This window comes from Chelonoidis abingdonii, chromosome 1 (genome assembly GCF_003597395.2).
Source record: "Chelonoidis abingdonii isolate Lonesome George chromosome 1, CheloAbing_2.0, whole genome shotgun sequence".
NCBI lineage: Eukaryota > Metazoa > Chordata > Testudines > Testudinidae > Chelonoidis > Chelonoidis abingdonii.
Genome location: NC_133769.1, coordinates 31357391 through 31375611, shown reverse-complemented (window position 1 = coordinate 31375611; position 18221 = coordinate 31357391). Strand labels below are relative to the sequence as shown.

The following is an 18221-nucleotide window of genomic DNA, read 5'->3' as shown; positions in this document are numbered from 1 at the left end:
TTTTAAATGTTGCCAGCTCTTTGAAACTAGTGAAGATGTCAAGCTTCAAATGGTAAACACTCCTTTACAGAACATTGGCAGAGAATGCAAAAAGTCCATATCAGTTTAGGAAAAAGAATTTAGAGTAAATCTACTTTTTTTATCAAACCATTAATAATGGTATTACAGACCACAGCTAGTCCAATACATGTCAAGGAATTACCGCAAGACTGTACTTAATGTGCGTACTGTTACACCTATGTAATGTTTAAAAATAATACTTATGACTCATACAATGCTTTTCATAACTTCATACATTTGTGCACACTTTTCAAATTTTCCTTGCACTTAGCTTTCATATATCCATGCAGCCAGTGAGTACTGTCCTCATTTCACATATTGAGAGGTGACAGCAAAGAGGTTACCCACAGAGGCAGCACTAGTTGTAACCAGGTTTAGAGTTCAAGATTTCCCAATTCCCTTGAGAGGCAGTTCAAAGTAGCAGAGTGAAAAATGTACACTCACAAACATAACAAAACTCACTATTTGAAAGACTGCCCACCAGAGGATCTAAAGAGCAACATAGGACCTAATGTTTATTTATTAAGCATCCCTCCTGCTAAGATGCTCTGTATGCCGCACAGACAATTAAAATGCAATAACAACAGATAGGCAAGAATGAAATCATCATAGAATATGTTACTTACAAACAAAACACTGCCTCCCCCGACCAAAACCTAAAAGCCAAGCACCACATGAAAAGCTCTAAATAATATTTAGAGATGGTATATGATCTCAGTCTCAGCTCGAGGGGAGTCAGTATTTCATTTTTCCTTTTTTAAAAGGCCACAGTATGAAGATGACTAAAAGAAACACAACACTAATTAAAATGACTGAAAGACGGCAACCCAGTACAGAGAAGGGACCTAGAAAAGGACATCTTTACATACTAATTCTGTTCTGCATCTAAGTACCATAAAACCAAACACTCCTTACAGTATTCTTCCTGGTTTTACGATAGTGGCCATCTGCTCTTTTACTACACTGGTTTTTGAGAGATGTTTGCATGAACATTTTCAGATCATTGATCTTTGAATATATTAGTCAGAGGGCCTGGTCACAAAAGGCCCAAAAATTCTAGAGGCAGGGACTAAAGCCGGATGGTCAGGACCCAAAAGGGTCAGTTTGTAATTCTGGCACCGAGACATTGAAAAATACACTATGCCTAACACGGAGTACAAGATTAGTATTGTGTGATTGCAAAAAATAGGCTTAAAGTATTTGGGGAGTAACAATAAAGTAATACAGTTCTGCTTTGTTCTGCTTTTATTCATGCCCCATAATAATATTTGATAGACCGCACAGAAAAATAATGACTATCAACTGAGTAAATAGCATCAGATGACAGAGCTTGACAAATTCACACAACGTTATATATTGCTGTAAGAGCGATATACGGTAAACGGTTTGGGGACTAAACAAGTGGCCTGATCTAGATTCATTCACAAGCAATGAAGTCCATATTATTTTGACGTGTGCTTTAAACTGCTAGGAAATCTAAACAAAGGTCAACAGCATGAAAGCTATCAGCAACTCAATCCAAAGAATAAAGGGGGGGCTGGACTCTATGACCTTTTGGAGTCCCTTCCAGTTCTGTGAGATAGGTATATCTCCATATATTTATTTTTTATTTATTTTACATTAACTATAGACAGTGCTACTAGTTCTGCCTATATCACCTTCCTAGAAGTGACCATTTTGATTGAGTTTAAGTGTGATGTTAATGCCATTATACAAGAATGCTTAGCTAACGGCTAAAATTCATAAGGTATTCTGAATTTTACACTTTAGTTTTTCATGTGACTACGTTGGATTAGCCACTTCATGTTAAACCATTAACTATAATGCTTTTACTATTTCATATTTGGAGGGGCAATGAACAGAACAGCATTCTTATCTTTTTAAAAGAACACAGCAGCTATATGTCTTTTTGCTTTCCATAATAATTTCTGACAAAACCTTACAAATTCACTTTAGTTTCTAAAAATTACATGTGCCATATTATATATTTAAAAACTAACCAACTGTGAAGTTAGGCACATTTGATTGCTCCTAAATTGAAGTCTTAAAGGGGTATACCTATTATTGTCAACTGTGCCCTGAAGCAGAAATTGCAGCTGAACAAATATACTCCTTATGATAAATTTAAAAATTGCTTTCATTTTAGCGCCTCGCTGCACATTGTTTTCATTCTTAAAGGGCCCTGTGTACTTCAGCTTAATATATTTAAATGTGTGTGTGTGTAGGCAAAGTAAAGAGTCAATTGTTTATTTTACTTTTCTTTAGAAGATCGTGTTGATCAAAGAATTCAGGGCCTTATTTTCATTTTGTTCACTTTCATTAGAATCTAACAGTATTCCCCAAGTAATCTCTCACCTGTTAGGCTACCAAGCGTAAGTTTCCGACGGCCCACTTTTTCAACAAGCCAGACTCCCACTAGTGTGAAAAGGAAGTTTGTAAATGCTGTCACTGCAGCCAGCCAGATTGCAAGACTGTCATCTTGAACCCCCGACATCTGCAAAATGGTTGCACTGTAGTACCTGCAAAATGAACAAGAAACAAATGTAAGTACCACCACTGATTTGACCTTTGCTTAGATCACAGATTCCATCATATAGTTTAAGGCCAGAAGGGACCATTAGATCATATAGTCTGACCTCCCGTATGACAGGCCACAGAATTCCACCCAGTTACCCCTGTACTGAGCCTAGTAGCTTGCGTTTGGCTAATGCATAGCTTCTAGAAAGGCTTCCAAGTCTTGATTTAAAGTCTTCCAAGAGATGGAAAATCCACTACTTCCTTTGGTAGTTTGTTCGAATGGCTAATCACCCTCAGTGTTAAAAAGTTAAACAAGTTTTAGCTAAAGTGAAGTGGAGAATGGTCTTTATCCTCAAGGAGAGAACACGCTGCTGAGAGATTTCATAACCTTTCGAAGTGCTTTAAATAGAGCCACACAAATACATTCAGTGCCATTTCATGGGAAGAAGTTTTTCAGCAGCAAAAAAACACAAAACAAAAACTCCAGCTGCTTGCTCACTGACAAGGAAAACAACTTATCACAATTCACAAGGGGGAAGAAAAGAACATCAATCATTACATTAACTTCTAGGATCACTGGACCTTGACCCTTGTGATAAACAGCATTTTTGTGCATTGGAAAAGGGAGGATAGTGTGTTGGCATCGAAAGAGGAAAAGTCAATGAAAAACTCAGGAGAAACACATCAGAGCTCTATTTAACCAAAACTCCCCATTATCCAAACTTCACTTAAGCTTTGCCCTGTTTATCTCATTTATTTTAAATGTCTCAAACACTTTGGGTAAAATTGTTATTGAAAACTGACGAACAAAAGCTAATAATTGATTTTGGAGTATGTGTTTAAATTGCATTTGCCCGTTGTAATTCCAGTTCTAATTTTGTAATGGGAGAGCACTGAGTGTTTGGAATTTAGCTCTTTTTCAATATTTAAATATTTGAAGGATGAGAGATAACCAAGAGCAGGGCCGGCTCTAGGTTTTTTGCCACCCCAAGCAAAAAAAAATTTGCTCCCTCCCCCCCCCCGCCCCCTTTGGCACCCCAGGCCTGGGCTCACGCACACCCTGTGCTGCACCAGCTCTGGGCACCTCCCTTTCCCTCCACCAGTGCCCCCTCCACCCCCTGCTACCCCAGCCCTGGGCTCTGCCTCCGTCACCCGCACCCTCTGTTGCCTCAGCCCTGGGCTCTTAGCCTCCCTCCCCCACCTGTACTCTCCTTCTGCCCCAGCCCTGTGTCACTGGTGAGTTGCTCCCAGGGCAGGTCATTCAGCAGAAATTTTGTATGTGCACAGAATACAGACAGGATTGGTTCCCATATGGTTACAGAACTGCAGTAAAGTGGAACAATTTTCAGCTTGTGCGATTGGAGGATATCTGGATGCATATTATATGACTGTCCTCCATAAATGAGGAAAAGTTGAGGTGCCTTTATATTATTCTTTTGTTCCACTCTTTGTTTCTATGGGGAATTTGCCAATGCAATATCACTGTCTTTCTTTTAAACAACTGAGGAAAAAACCAACCAACCAACCAAAAAGCAATGGCTGTTGAAAACAGCAATTCCAGTCCTAATAACCACTGGGAAGCATTTCTTGCTCAATTTTATCCTACTTTTTCTACAGCAAATTACAGTAGATCAGTATATTTGATTTGGGAGAAATGAAGTAACAGCTGTCCAAATTGAACTTGAGCACTCCTGAATTTTGAGGTGTTCAAATCCGGAGGGCAGGTGCTAGATTTCCTTTCTGAATAATAGCTAAATCTAGAAAGGAAAAGTCAATTTCTGCTTCCATGGCTCAGAAGTGGAAATCCTCCTAAGTGCCTGGTACTGTATCTAAAGCTGCCCAGGTCCAGTAGAGCCTCCTTTCCCTTTTCATTTTAAATTCTAGTGGGATCCACATACCTCCCTTGCTAGGCTTCAGGTAGAGAGGGGCACTGTCCATTTAGTCCACCCAATTCCTTCCCTGGGGGCTGCAAGGTGAGGTCACACCAGTATCCCTAAGTGCCAAGTAACTATTTATTTATTTATTTACAGTGAGCCTAGGTTCCTGATCCCTGTTCTCTATCTTATTTTAATACTTGTTTGTAATTAAAAAAGCAATCTTCTTTCAAAAAAAAAGTTCCTGTAGAACCCTGAGAGATACCACAGGAAGCTGGTATAATTTCTATTTCTTTTTCAGAAAAAATCAACATTTGTCCAGGAAACATAACAATTAGAGGTGTCAATTAAGAGAGGCACAATTAAAAAAAAAAGGAAGCCATAAACATTTTTGCTCAAGTTTAATCAAATGCATGTCTTGTATGCTTGTTTTTAAAATTTTGGTGAGCTGTTTAATATTTCAACAAAATATGCAGTTTATTTTGCACTAACTCTTCCATCTTCATTTTCTTTTGTTAACCTGCACTGACTGAAGAATTGATTATTCAGTCATTCAAAAACTCCTTCAAATACATAACCACTCTTCAGGTTTTGACACAGCAATTGCCAAACAAAATGTCAAAGCTCACCTTTGTAGTTTGCATTAAATGCCACCTCATTACTTTAATGTCCCAGCCTTCCAGCCTCTGAAATTTGGTGGTTCTGTTATTTTATGTTTCGGACAGCAAAGAGTCTTTATCTCCAGCAAACAACCTATGGTTAAGCATTTAGTGCAAATGTACCTTGCAGTAGTATAGAGTTTCTTTATAAATGAAATTATAGCATGTTCACATGAAATTAAGATATGAAACATTTAGGCCCTTTGAGTACCTACAGTGGCTGCCCTTCCCCATCACCTCAACACAAGCATCTGGCTCCTCATCTTTACAGCCCTTCCCTTAGCCCAAGGGTGGCCAACCTGAGCCTGAGAAGAAGCCAGAATTTAACAATGTACATTGCCAAAGAGCCACAGTAATATGTCAGCAGCCCTCCCATCAGCTCCTCATCCTGCTCCCAGCGCCTCTCACCGACCGGCAACCCCACCGCTCAGAGCCTCCCCCTCCCTCCCTGCACCTCCCGATCAGCTGTTCTGTGACATGCAGGAGCCTTGGAGCGAGTGTGGGTGTGTGTGAGCAAGGACACAGCAGGCTCTGGGGAGGGGGTCAGGAAGGGGTGGAGTGGGAGCAAGGCCTGTGGCAGAACCAGGGGTTCAGCAGTGAGCACCTCCCGGCACATTGGAAAGTTGGCATCTGTAGTTCCAGTCCCAGAGTTGGTGCCTACAAAGGGAGCTGCATATTAACATCTGAACAGCCACATGTGGCTCCAGAGCCACAGGTTGGCCACCCCGACTTATCCTCTCTTTACTTACCCACTCTTGTAACTTACTGCATGGCTCTTACTGCTGCCTGCCCCTCCAATGGTGCCTTCCCTCCCTTGTTCATTTGTCTAGTCTCCTGCAACCATATTCATGTTTTCTTCTGTACAAAGGAAATGGACCCCAGAGGTGAAATCCTGGCCTACTGAAGTCTATGGGTATGTCTACACTACCCGCCGGATCGGCAGGCAGCAGTCAATCCAGTGGGGGTCGATTTATCGTGTCTAGACTAGATACGATAAATTGACCCCGAGCGCTCTCCCATTGACTCCTCTACTCCATCTTTGAGAGGCGCAGGCAGAGTCAATGGGGGAGTGGCAGCAGTCAACTCACTGTGGTGAAGACACTACGGTAAGTCGATCTAAGTACGTCAACTTCAGCTACATTATTCATTAGCTGAAGTTGCATAACTTAGATCCATTGCCCCCCTCTCCTCCATTGTAGACCAGGCCTAAGATAAAACTCACATTGACTTCACTGGGGCCAGAATGTCAACTCACGAAGTAGTAAATAAAAGCCTCTACTCTTTTCTCCTTCAAGTCCCTCCTTAAAATTCAATTCTACTATGATGTCTACAGGAAACTGCCAGCTGTTAACAATTAGGTACAGACTTCTGATACTTATTTTCTGTTTCGTTTATTATTTTAAAAGAAAAATAATCAACTTGAAACCATGTTGGTGTGCACATACATGGCCTATACAAACACATTCTCATGACTGTTCCCTTTATCCACTCTCCACGTTCCTTCCAGCTGCTTGTTGCACCCCCTTGTTTCATCTGTCTTCAAGATTTTAAGCATTTATCTGAACCACCGAAGTTTCAGAGGTTGGGTATAGAGTTTGGATCAAAGGTTTCTACTTTATCTCATTTCTGTGGTGAGCAAACCAAGGCAGTTAGTGTTTTGCACAGGACTTTGATTAATCACAGTAAACCTATGCATTTAACTCAAAAAAATTTAATCACGATTAAAAAAAGTAATCACAATTAAGCACACTGTTAAACAACAGAATACCAACTGAAATTTATTAAATATTTTTGATGTCTTTCTACATTTTCAAATATATCTATTTCAATTACAGCACAGAATACAAAGTGTGCAGTGCTCACTTTTGTTACAAATATTTGCACTGTAAAAAAGAAACAAGAAATAGTATTATTCAGTTCACCTCATACAAGTACTGTAGTGCAGTCTTTGTCGTGAAAGTGCAACTTACAAATATAATTTTCTTCGTGCCATAACTGCACTCAAAAACAAAACAATGTAAAACTTTAGAGCCTACAAGTCCACTTAGTGCTACTTGTTGTTCAGCCAATCACTGAGAGAAACCAGTTTGTTTACATTTGCAGGAGATAATGCTGCCCACTTCTTAATTACAATGTCACCTGAAAGTGAGAACAGGTGTTTGCATGGCACTGTTGTAACTAGCATTGCAAGATATTTACGTGCCAGATGCGCTAAAGATTCATATGCCTCTTCATGCTTCGGCCATTGTTCCAGAAGACATGCTTCCATGCTTATGACGCTCGTTAAAAAAAGAATACATTAATTAAATTTGTGACTGAACTCCTTGGGGGGAAATTGTATGTCTCCTGCTCTGTTTTACACATATTCTGCCATATATTTCATGGTATAGCAGTCTCAGATGATGACCCAGCACATGTTCATTTTGAGAACACTTTCACTGCAAATCTGACAAAATGCAAAGGAGATACCAATGTGAAATTTCTAAAGAAAGCTACAGCACTTGACCCAAGATTTAAGAATCTGAAGTATTTTCCAAAATCTGAGAGGGGCAAGGTGTGGGGCATGCTTTCAGAAGTCTTAAATTAGCAACACTCTGATGTGGAAACTACAGAACCCAAAGCACCAAAAAAGAAAATCAACCTTCTGCTGGTGGCATCTGACTCAGATGGTGAAAATGAACATGCGTCAGTCTGCACTGCTTTGGACTGTTATCAAGTAGAGCTCGTCATCAGCAAGGAGACATGTCCTCTGGAATGGTGGCTGAAGCATCAAGAGACATGAATCTTTAGCACATCTCGTATGTAAATATCTTGCAAAGCTGGCTACAACAGGTGACATTGCAAACAAGAAGCAGGCAGCATTATCTTCTGCAAATGTAAACAAACTTGTTTGTTTGAGCGACTGTCTTAACAAGAAGTAGGACTGATTGGACTTATAGGCTCTAAAGTTTTACATTATTTTATTTTTGAATGCAGGTTTTTTTGTACATAATTCTACCTTTGTAAGTTCAACTTTCATGATAAAGAGATTGCACGAAGTACTTATACTAGGTGAATTGAAAAATACTAAAAATAGTGCAAATAATTGTAGTAAAAAATAAATATAAAATGAGTACTGTACACTATATTCTGTGTTGTAATTGAAATCAATATATTTGAAAATTTAGAAAACTTCCAAAAATATTTAAAGAAATGGTATTCTATTATTGTATAACAGCACGATTAATCACGATTAATTTTTTTAATTGTTTGACATCCCTAGTTTTGCAAAACCAAACCACAAGCCACCAAAGTTCAGGCACTGGTGTGTGGAAGCCTAATTAGTATAGAAGTTTTGGATTTGACCCAGCCCTAATATGGCATGGCAACATAATGGACTAAAAATCCCAGTGTAAGTATCTGTTGGAGTCAGGCTATGAGAAATAAGAATTGACTGAATTTAGCACTCGAGTCCATACTTCATTATTTCTCTATTGTCCACCTGTGCAGCTCTAACTGCTTATTAAATGTTACAAGCAATAAATGATGACAGCCCATTTTAAATTCTTCCTGAAGAGGGGGAAAACCCATTAGATCCACAAAGGTCATGTCTTCATATTGTGTATTACAGACAACACTGAACTTGTACCCAATATTATAAAGGACATAAAAATCAATGTATAGGGCATAGTCTTTAAAAGTTTTTGTGGTTCTAGAATGTTTTTAAACATTCTAAAGCAAATGACAAAGGACAGTCTTTGAAATACATGTAATATGGTTGAAAGCAGATGAATGCAGAAAGACATTTATACAATTATGTCAAGTTATGCACTCTTATACATATTAAAGTATCTTAAATAAGAGATGATTTTTGAAGATGTGCCTCCTGAACTTGAAGAAAGCTGCCCTTTAATACATCACAATCTGCAAAGTCAAATGGCACATTGCTAATTCTATAAACACAAGCAGTTTTATATACACGTTATTTTAAAGCAATCCTCATATAATGAAGTACCTGATATCCACACACAAATATATATCGAAAGAGTTCAGCTTCTAATAAATACATTTAATCTCTTTCCTGTACAGAGTTGACATTGTTCAAAATGAGATCCTGCTGTAAGGAAAGGAAAATCCTCATTTACAGCCAGGTCCCCAGACAATTTGTAATGCATTAGACTTTCTTGCTTAGTCCATTTAACCAGTAGACAAAAAACTCTAATATTTCAGGTTCTCTATCTTTCAATAAAAAAATGATGACAGCTGCCAGATTCTCAGCTTCCTAATTCCACTTGCCCTTATCCTTTATGATGCACCGCTCCAATCTATTCTGCAAAATAAGGTCATTCTTACAAATTCTGTGTGTAATGATGTTAGCCATTTTGGGGAGAAGACAATTTGCAGTATTGGTAAAAAATAATGTATAGCTGTTCTTAAAACAAAAGCAACTTTCTCAGCATTTTAAAATGATCCTTGCTACAGTTTGGGTTAAAAAAACATACTCGATACCCGCACATTACTCAAGTAAACTACCCACTCACCTGCAATAAAACAGCTCCATGCCTGGACAAGTGGGTCAAGGGGGAACTCTATTTTTTTTTTTTTAAGGGTAGCCCCACTAACTGAGTTGACTCAGCCTGAGGCATTGTGATATTGCGAACAGAGCATTGAAAAACAAACAAATGAATTATTAAATACTGAAGAAAAATCTACAGTAGGGAAGATATATCAACAGATTCATGCACTCTGCCTCTGAAACTCCTGTGTGAGCATCAATGGGATCCACTTGCTGTGTTTTATTAGTTTCTACACTAGTATAACTAAACTAATAGTAAATTATCTATAAAACAACAAAAAAAAGATGCTTAAACTCTTATTACCTAATAAAAAATTACTATCAAGACAGGTCTCTAATATTCAAGAAGATATATTAAGGTATTTTCTCATCTTTTCCTAGGCCTCCAAATTGATTTTCTTAAAAAACAAGAATTCATTCCCAAATCCTACTCACAATGGGTCTGACAACTTCCAGAAGAAGGCCTCCATGGGGATGGGACTATCCACCCACACCAGGTCTGCACTGAGATTCATCCCACCCAAAGAACTGATTTATTTACTATCTCCAAAACGCATCCAGGCTTACACAAAGCTCCACTGATGGACTGGCCAAATACTCCTACATCCTGGCGGCACCCTGGGGGCACAATCTCAACAAGAACAATATCTGCTGCAAAGCATAAAACAAAACATAAACAGTAAGAAAAGGAATAATTAAGCACAACAGTATAGGGGTACAAATGCAAGGTACATGGGTAAATACTGGAAGCAAGAGGAGGTGTTTAGGTGTTGTTGTGTGGTCACAAGATCAGAGAAAGAAGTGGCTAGGTTATAGCCATGATATTTGGGTACTGCGTGCCACTCCTTGAGTTTGGACATTTAGTAGAACAATTCCTGGGGAGAAGATGGTTACCTGGAATGTGATGTTACATTTCAGTAAAAGCACACATAAAAGAATATCCGATTACTTGTCAAGGTGTGGAAGGAAAGAGACCTCCAGAACATGAACAAAATAAGATTCCCCCACCCAGGAGTGTGAACCAGGAATAACGGGCTGTAAACACACCTGTCTCTCTGGGATGTTGTGGGGATCACCCAGACCAGTAAGGGGTTCTATCACTGCCTGCACTGTGACTCTTGGGGCTGTGCGCTTATGGCTCAGATCCCTGACACCAGTAGCAGCCCACACATATAAATCTCATCCTGGCTTCCACCAGCCTAATTACTCCTGGCAGGGTGACATGAACAGTCCTTCCAGTGCTGAGTCTCGCCAAATCAATCTACCCCAAGTTCTTAGCTACCAGACACTTGGACTGTTTCCCATTGGTTCATGTACCCTAAAGGCACGAAACCAGCCCCTCAGTCATCAGTTGTCTTTGGCACATAGACTGCATAGTTTGCAAAACAGAGACCTGCTTGAGAGAAAAACAAACAAAACATGTATTTAATGGAGAAACTACAGATTCAAAGATGAAATAGTAAGGGAAACACAAGTTACAGTGAAAATAAACATTAAGGCACAACCTCAGGCTTTACACTTCTATATTAGATAAAATCCCTTTTCTAATGCAAGTTACCTATTGTGTCTTTGAACAGCTTCCCAGCATACCCCCTAACTATAGGAGAGATTCCACATTCATGGACAGCTTCCCGCCTGAAGGCTGTCCCTCAGTTTCTGGACAAAAATCTCAGATTCAAGTCTCCTTTTAAAAAGCATTTTTCTTTTTCCTTTCTGTTTGCCCTCACTCCTCCACCTCCTGGCATGGTGACTCATAGGCTATGTCTACACTACGGACCTTACAGCAGCACAGCTGTACCACTGCAGCTGTGCTCTTGTAAGGTCTCCTGTGTAGCAGCTTTATGCCAGTGGCAGAGAGCTCTCCTGTCAGCATAATTAAACCACCCCCAATGAGCAGCAGTAGCTATGTTGATGTCCACACGGGTAACTTTTGTCCATTAAACTTTTGTTGGACAGGAGTGTGTTTTTTTTACCCTCCTGACTGACAAAAGTTTTACCCACAGAAGTACTAAGGTAGACAAAGCCATAGTCATTCAGAATGGAGGAAATGGCCTCTTAAAAGTGATTGCTTGAATGTCTTCCCATTAACTCTAATGGCCCATCATTGTCTTTTCCTGGGCTGGACAATAGATGGTTACTTGGAGCTGGTTTCATGTAAACACCTATCTTGGGAGGTGTCCCTCCCTACTGTCAGATTAGGTAAAATTACAACACATAATGAATGACCATCAAGTTTGAAATGTTCCAAGCTTTCATAAAAGACCTTATTTAATAGGCAAGAATACAGAATTCCCTCAGTAGGTTTAATTGTTCATTTTGGGAATTTAAACATTCTGTTCTATCTTTAGGGTGTCTGGACCCTGATTGTCACACTCTCATTTTACTGATTCAAGCAAGAGCCAAACTACATAAAAACATTCATTAAAAATTTTCTAAGATGTTTCGTGTTTCCCTATTTTCCCAACTCTCAGCTACAGATGTAAATGAGGATATATAATAGGCCTTCCTAATTCTCTTCAGTGGGTTTCAATATATGCTTTTATATGTAAAAATACAAGACATGAAGAGTTTTATTATATTAGCATGTCATTTTTTTGAGAGGAAAGATCAAGCAGCTTTTAAATGTTGCCAGCCTGAATAATTACATTGCAGCAAACGGCATTACAAAGTAAAGGTGGGTATAAAACTGCCAGAAAAATAAAACTGTTGCCCAGGAAGTATGGGAGAAGGCAGGAGAGGTGAGGAACCTACAGCTCTTCTAAGATATGACCTTCTGGTTACCAGGAGTCCTGGTAGTGCCACATCTGCAGTAGAGTCTGAGGGAGATTTTCAAGTAAAACAATGTCTTTTTTTTACCACATTAGACTCAAACCGTTTAAATGGTGCTATATTTATTAATCTTTTTATTTAGCACCACAGGTGTGTATGCCTTCCTCTCTAGCCATTTATTTCCAGTCTTAACACATTAACCCCTTCATCCCTGTATTTTTGAAAGTGCACAAATGTGAAAGAAGGAAGGAGAATGAAGAAAATAAGCATGAGCTGGGAAACTGCTGCTGAGGTTACTGAGCAGAAAGAGCAGTCAACTTATGACAGCAGGGGGATGTAAAGCTGCTGTATATGAAGGGGTGGAAGTAGTGGGAATGAAAGCTGGACAGGGAGACATTTAGGGTTGCCAACTTTCTACTCACACAAAACCGAACACCTGTGCCCCTCCTCCTGCCCCTCCTCCAAAGATCTGTCCTGCCCCTTCTTTGAGGCCCCGCCCAGTCACTCCACACACCACCCCCCCGTCATTCGCTTTCTCCACTCTCACTCACTCACTCATTTTCACCAGGCTGGCTCAGGGAGAGAGGGTACAGGAGGGATGAGACCTTCGGCTGGGGGGTACAGACTTTGTGGTGGGGCCAGGGATGAGGGTTTGGGGTGCAGTAGGGAGCTCTGGGCTGGGGGGGTGGAGCTGAGGGGTTCAGAGTATGGGAGGGGGCTCCGTACTGAGGCAGGGGGTTGGCATGTGGGAGGAGGTACAGGCTATGGGCTGGGGTGTGGGTTCTGGGGTGGGGCCAGAAATTAGGGGTTCAGGGTGCGAAAAGGGGCTCCGGGCTGAGGCAGGAGGTTGGGGTGTGTGTGGTGGATGAGGACTCCGTCTGGGGGTGTGGGCTCTGGAGTGGTGGTGGGGAATGGGGATGAGGGTTTTGGGTGCAAGAGAGTGCTCTGGGCTGGGATTGAGGGGTCCAGAGGGTAGGAGGTGGATCAGGGAAGGGACAGGGGGTTGGGGCACGGTGGGAGGCTCAGGGGTGCAGGCTGCGGGCGGCACTTACCTCAAGCAGCTCCCGGAAGCAGCAGCATGTCTCCCCTCCAGCTCCTACACGAAAGTGCGGCCAAGCAGCTCTGTGCACTGCCCTGTCCGTGGGTGCTGCCCACGCAGCTCCCATTGGCCGCAGTTCCCAGCAAATGGGAGCTGCAGGGGTGGCACTTGGGATGGGGGCACCGTGTGGGTGCCCTTTCATCTAGGAGCCAGAGGGGGGACATGCCAGGTGCTTCTCAGGAGCTGCGGGGCACGGAGGCTAGCAGGGAGCCTGCCAGCCCCTCTGTGCAGCACCGCCAACTGGACAGTCAATGGCCCGGTCAGCAGTGCTGACTGAAGCCACTGGATTCCCTTTTCGACTGGGTGTTCCAGTCAAAAACTGGACACCTGGTCACCCTAGAGACACTGGAGTAGTTAGGAAGGAGCCAAAGAGGGCAGAAGCTGCAGATGTGCACAGTGACTCAGGAGCAGCGTAGGACCTGGGAAAGGGCGCCAAGCATGGGGGTAAGGGACTACAGAGCTAGCAGGGAGAAGCTTCTCCTGGGCTGTATTTGTGTGAACAAAGGGTTTCAGTGCAATGGCAATGCAGCAATCCTTTGGACACGTGACCCCTATGCCCAGCTAAAGTGGTGTGTTGGGATAAAGGGGTTCATATTTCTACCTACATATCATGCATATCCCACTAGTATCTGAGACACTGCAGTGTCCACTTAGAAAAGATTGTATTACAGTGGATAAGGCATTAGACTGGTGATTAAGAGACCTAAATTCTTATTCCAGCTCTGCTACTGACCTCTTGTGACCTTGGTCAAAACTTGGTTAATCTCTCTCGGCCCCTGTGTCTATCTTATCTCTTATTTAATATTGTTATGTACTGCTGGGCCCTCATGTTGATTGGGATCTCTAGGGACTACAGTAATACACGTTAGGAACAAAAAGAACAATTGCTCAGCTATTGTGTGGTAACTGAGCAAAGTTTGCTTTTTAATAGGATGCGGGGGTGCTAAATCTGCCTTTACCAGGAAAAGAAAAAGTTCCGATTCTGAACTTCCACTAACTCAGCTTGATGAAGATACAAAAAGGAAGGCCACTGAAAGAACATCTAACTTCATATTCTCTTTTAACATTAGTATGTGTAACAAACCTGGACATACAACCTGTAAAATTACCTTTTCATTATTCTGCCTCAGCACCAGTTTACAGATTACAGCATTAGTTTATCTAATAGGTTTGCAGCAGCCTCTAACTCCCCTACAAAAATATAATTTTCCCACTTGTGTTTCACTGTGTAGTGGATAAATGCTTCAGATCCTTGTTTGTTTCCATATCAGAAGGTGCTGTAAACCTGCTAGGCATCATATAAACTCTATTCTCTCCATTAAAGATTTAAGTCTTTCTTTCTGTACATGATGAACATTTTCTATTTATTATAACTACTTCAACCACCATAAAATTACAGTTCATCCACATTTGGATTAGACTTTTGGATCACAAAGGCAGCATGGTCCAGCCATATGATACTCACTGAAAGAGGAGAAAATAAATATTCTATACTCTCCATTTAATTAACAGAACTTCAGATCAGACTAATATCCATTAAACTGATGTAGGAGCTACTGTTCAAAAATACTTAATGCACCTGAACAACTAAATTAATTCTCTGGATTTCCACCTCGGTGAGAGTCATGGATAACCAGGCCAAAACCCAGATATATTATTAGTTTAATCTGATCTTGTCCAACTTCCTCCCACTCTATCAGTGCATTCCTCATATGTGTCTGTATTGTGTTTCCCTCTTATCATGCGGCCTCATTTCCAGACTATTATGCAGACACCCTCTCTGGAGATCACATTACCTGATTGCTTTTCTCTTTAGCATTTACATCTCTCTCCAATTCAAATTCTAAAATGTACCTTGCTAACTACAATTCTACAGTTATTATTTGGTTGCATTTTTCAGCTCCTAAAATCACCATCTTAACCCCTCCCTAAGTTTAAGTAGTACCTTATATCTATGACTCAGCACCAAATATCAAACTATGTACTGGACTGTTGTGACGTTATTGATATAAACTGGGACCATATAGAACATGGGTTGCAACCAAGGTCCTGTAGTGGCACCAAATCCTATGTAAAGGGGGTCATAGTGTTGGTTGTCTTAGACCAGGTTACTGGTTTTATTGATTATGGCTGTCTTGTATGTCTGTTATTCATTTTGTAGTTAGTTCTTTGAATAGTTGGCTGTCTATACTGGTCTGTATTCAAACTTTGCTGCCGTTACTGGGAAAGATCCCAGCACAATGTTAGTGTCAGCTCGACTGAGCCTGCTTGATGGCCCATTATGGCACCATTAGCTTTACAAATCTTGATCGCATTGAGAGGAATGGCAAAACCGCCTTGTTGACTCGTAGCTGGTGTTGCGCAACTGGCCCATGTGAACTGCAAAAACCCGATTTTTGCTTGTATCTTTCCACTCTAAGAACAAAAGAGGAGGAGTGTCCTTACAACCTGGAATAGTCCTATATAAGACAGAGTGCTCTCTCCATTTTGTTTTTCAGTTCCTGGCTTTCTTACCTTTGGAGGGCACGTGTGGACAGCTGGATAGCTCTACAAAGGGACTGGTGACCAGAACGCGAGCGGGTGGATGTATTCAAGATTGATTTGACACTGCTGTTTGACTTCCATCACTGGCTACAAGCCCTGAACTAGAACTTGCCATTCTTGTAGCGTGTAATTGTATTCCATTTAACCTATTTCTAGCTTCCTATCTCTATCTTTTCCTGTTTTAATCAAACTTTACATTGTTGATCTAGGAGTTGGCAAGCAGCGTTGATGTTGTGGGTAAGAGTCTGTATGTGCATATACACGCACTGCTCGGGCGGAGGGTGGAAAAACCCTTACGAATCCCTATGCTATAACCTACATCCCTTGAGTCCTTGAACCCACCGTATCTGGTGTCGCAACCTCGTGGGGGCCACCTGTCCCCTATATCGCCGCCTGCTTGCTCTATATCATGCTATGTCAAGTACGCTTAGACTCATTAGCACGTGCAGCCTCAATGTACCTGCATGCTCCCTAGCTATACTTGACCCGCACGCACCGCTCACCCCATCATTGGGGACATTCACAACTGTATGTTCTATATGTCTATCCCTAACCATACAGTCCCGAACCTTTATTTTGCGTAGCACATATCTGTCGATTTGCCCACCTGTGCATCATCCTATAATACTCTAATAAACATATTGAAATTGCACCTGGTTGGGCTGGAGTCCTTTTGGATCGAGAGGAACCTTTTTCTTTTAACTGGTGTGTGGTTTTCATAACCACTCTCCCAGGATGTGTGGACTGGTGGTATAGCTGTGGAGTGACTGAAGCTCTAAGCAATTGCTTCGTATTGCTGACTTGCGGGTTAGCCGGTGGGGGTGAAAAACCGAAGATGTTTTTTCTGTTCTGGTGGGTTTTGTGTGTGCCTTAAGGTGGAAAACACAGCCTTGGGCTGTGACTGCCCTGTTTGAGCAATTGGTCCTGATTCGGCATTCTCAGTTGGGTCCCACCAGAACCACATCGTCACAGTGGCGTCACAACTGTAAAAACAGGAAAGCAATCGAGTACCTACCATGAATACTAAGAAACATATTTTCAGATACTGATATATATTTTCATGATTTTTAAATGCGTCAAACAGGTACAATACTTGTTGCACCAGAGAATATAAAATAAATGTATCTACAGAGAGACTTTCTTAGTGAATATGATTTTATGGCTCATCTAAAACATAATTTGTCATATTTTATTATTTGGCATGACTGAGTAAATCCCAGATAGTCATTTCATCAGAACAAAAGAGAACATTTTGTCATCTCCATTGTTGTCTCCCAAAAGACACTTAATACTTGCCTGTATCAATTATTAGTAAGCAGCTTTATGTATGCCTGTGGTATTCCTCGTGGCAGAAGTGAGCCATATCTCAATGATAATAATATAAAGGGACTTCTTTATTCCATCTGTTGGACACAAACAAGACCCTGTAGTTCTCTGGCTTTCTAGCTCCCTAAATAAATGAACATAGGGTAATACAAAGGACAAAGCAAGTATCTTACACACCATGTAGATAATACAAGATATTCTCACGCCCATCTGTAAAATAGTATAACCTATACTTAAAATGCATTCCCCCATGGCAAGTTGAGATGGACTAGAGAATATATATATTCCATTCCAGTCAATTTAACACAAAGACACAGTTAACTTCTTTAAGGCTCTGACTCTGCAATTTATTGACTTCAGTGGGGCTCTATGTGGGCACAAGAGCCCTCTCTTGCGCAATAAGTTGCAGGATCAGGGCTTACTGAAGCATGCAAAAGGCTACACAACTGCTCTCACCAGATTACATGGACTCTGCAGACCTCTGGGGGTCCCCAAGGGTATTCCAGGGGATTCATGGGCCCCAATCATCAACTCCTCCCCCTCCCTCTATCTCCCGGATGCTACTGAAGCCAAACTGGGAAATTTTAAGCCTAAAAGTATGGCAGCACAGTGAGGCTAAGGCGGACTCCTTGCCTGTTCTAGCACCACGCCATTCCTGGAATTGGCCAGCACGCCCCTGTGGCCAGGACTGGCGCCAGGGTTTCTGGCGCCCTAGGCACCGGGCCATTTCACCGCCCTGCGCGCGGGTCTCGTGGCTCTGGTGGAGCTCCCGCAGGCATGCCTGCGGCAGGTCCACAGGAGCCGCGGGACCAGCGGAC

At 41.5% G+C, this 18221-nt stretch overlaps 1 protein-coding gene across 1 annotated transcript in view; it reads right to left on the bottom strand.

Moving 5' to 3' along the window:
* SLC2A13 (solute carrier family 2 member 13) overlaps positions 1–18221 on the bottom strand; it is a 341963-nt gene that overhangs the window by 107320 nt on the left and 216422 nt on the right. Inside the window, exon 5 of the mRNA XM_032803991.2 lies at positions 2416–2579. Within this exon, the coding sequence (XP_032659882.1) occupies positions 2416–2579 (164 nt within the window). The remainder of the gene's footprint in view (positions 1–2415; positions 2580–18221) is intronic.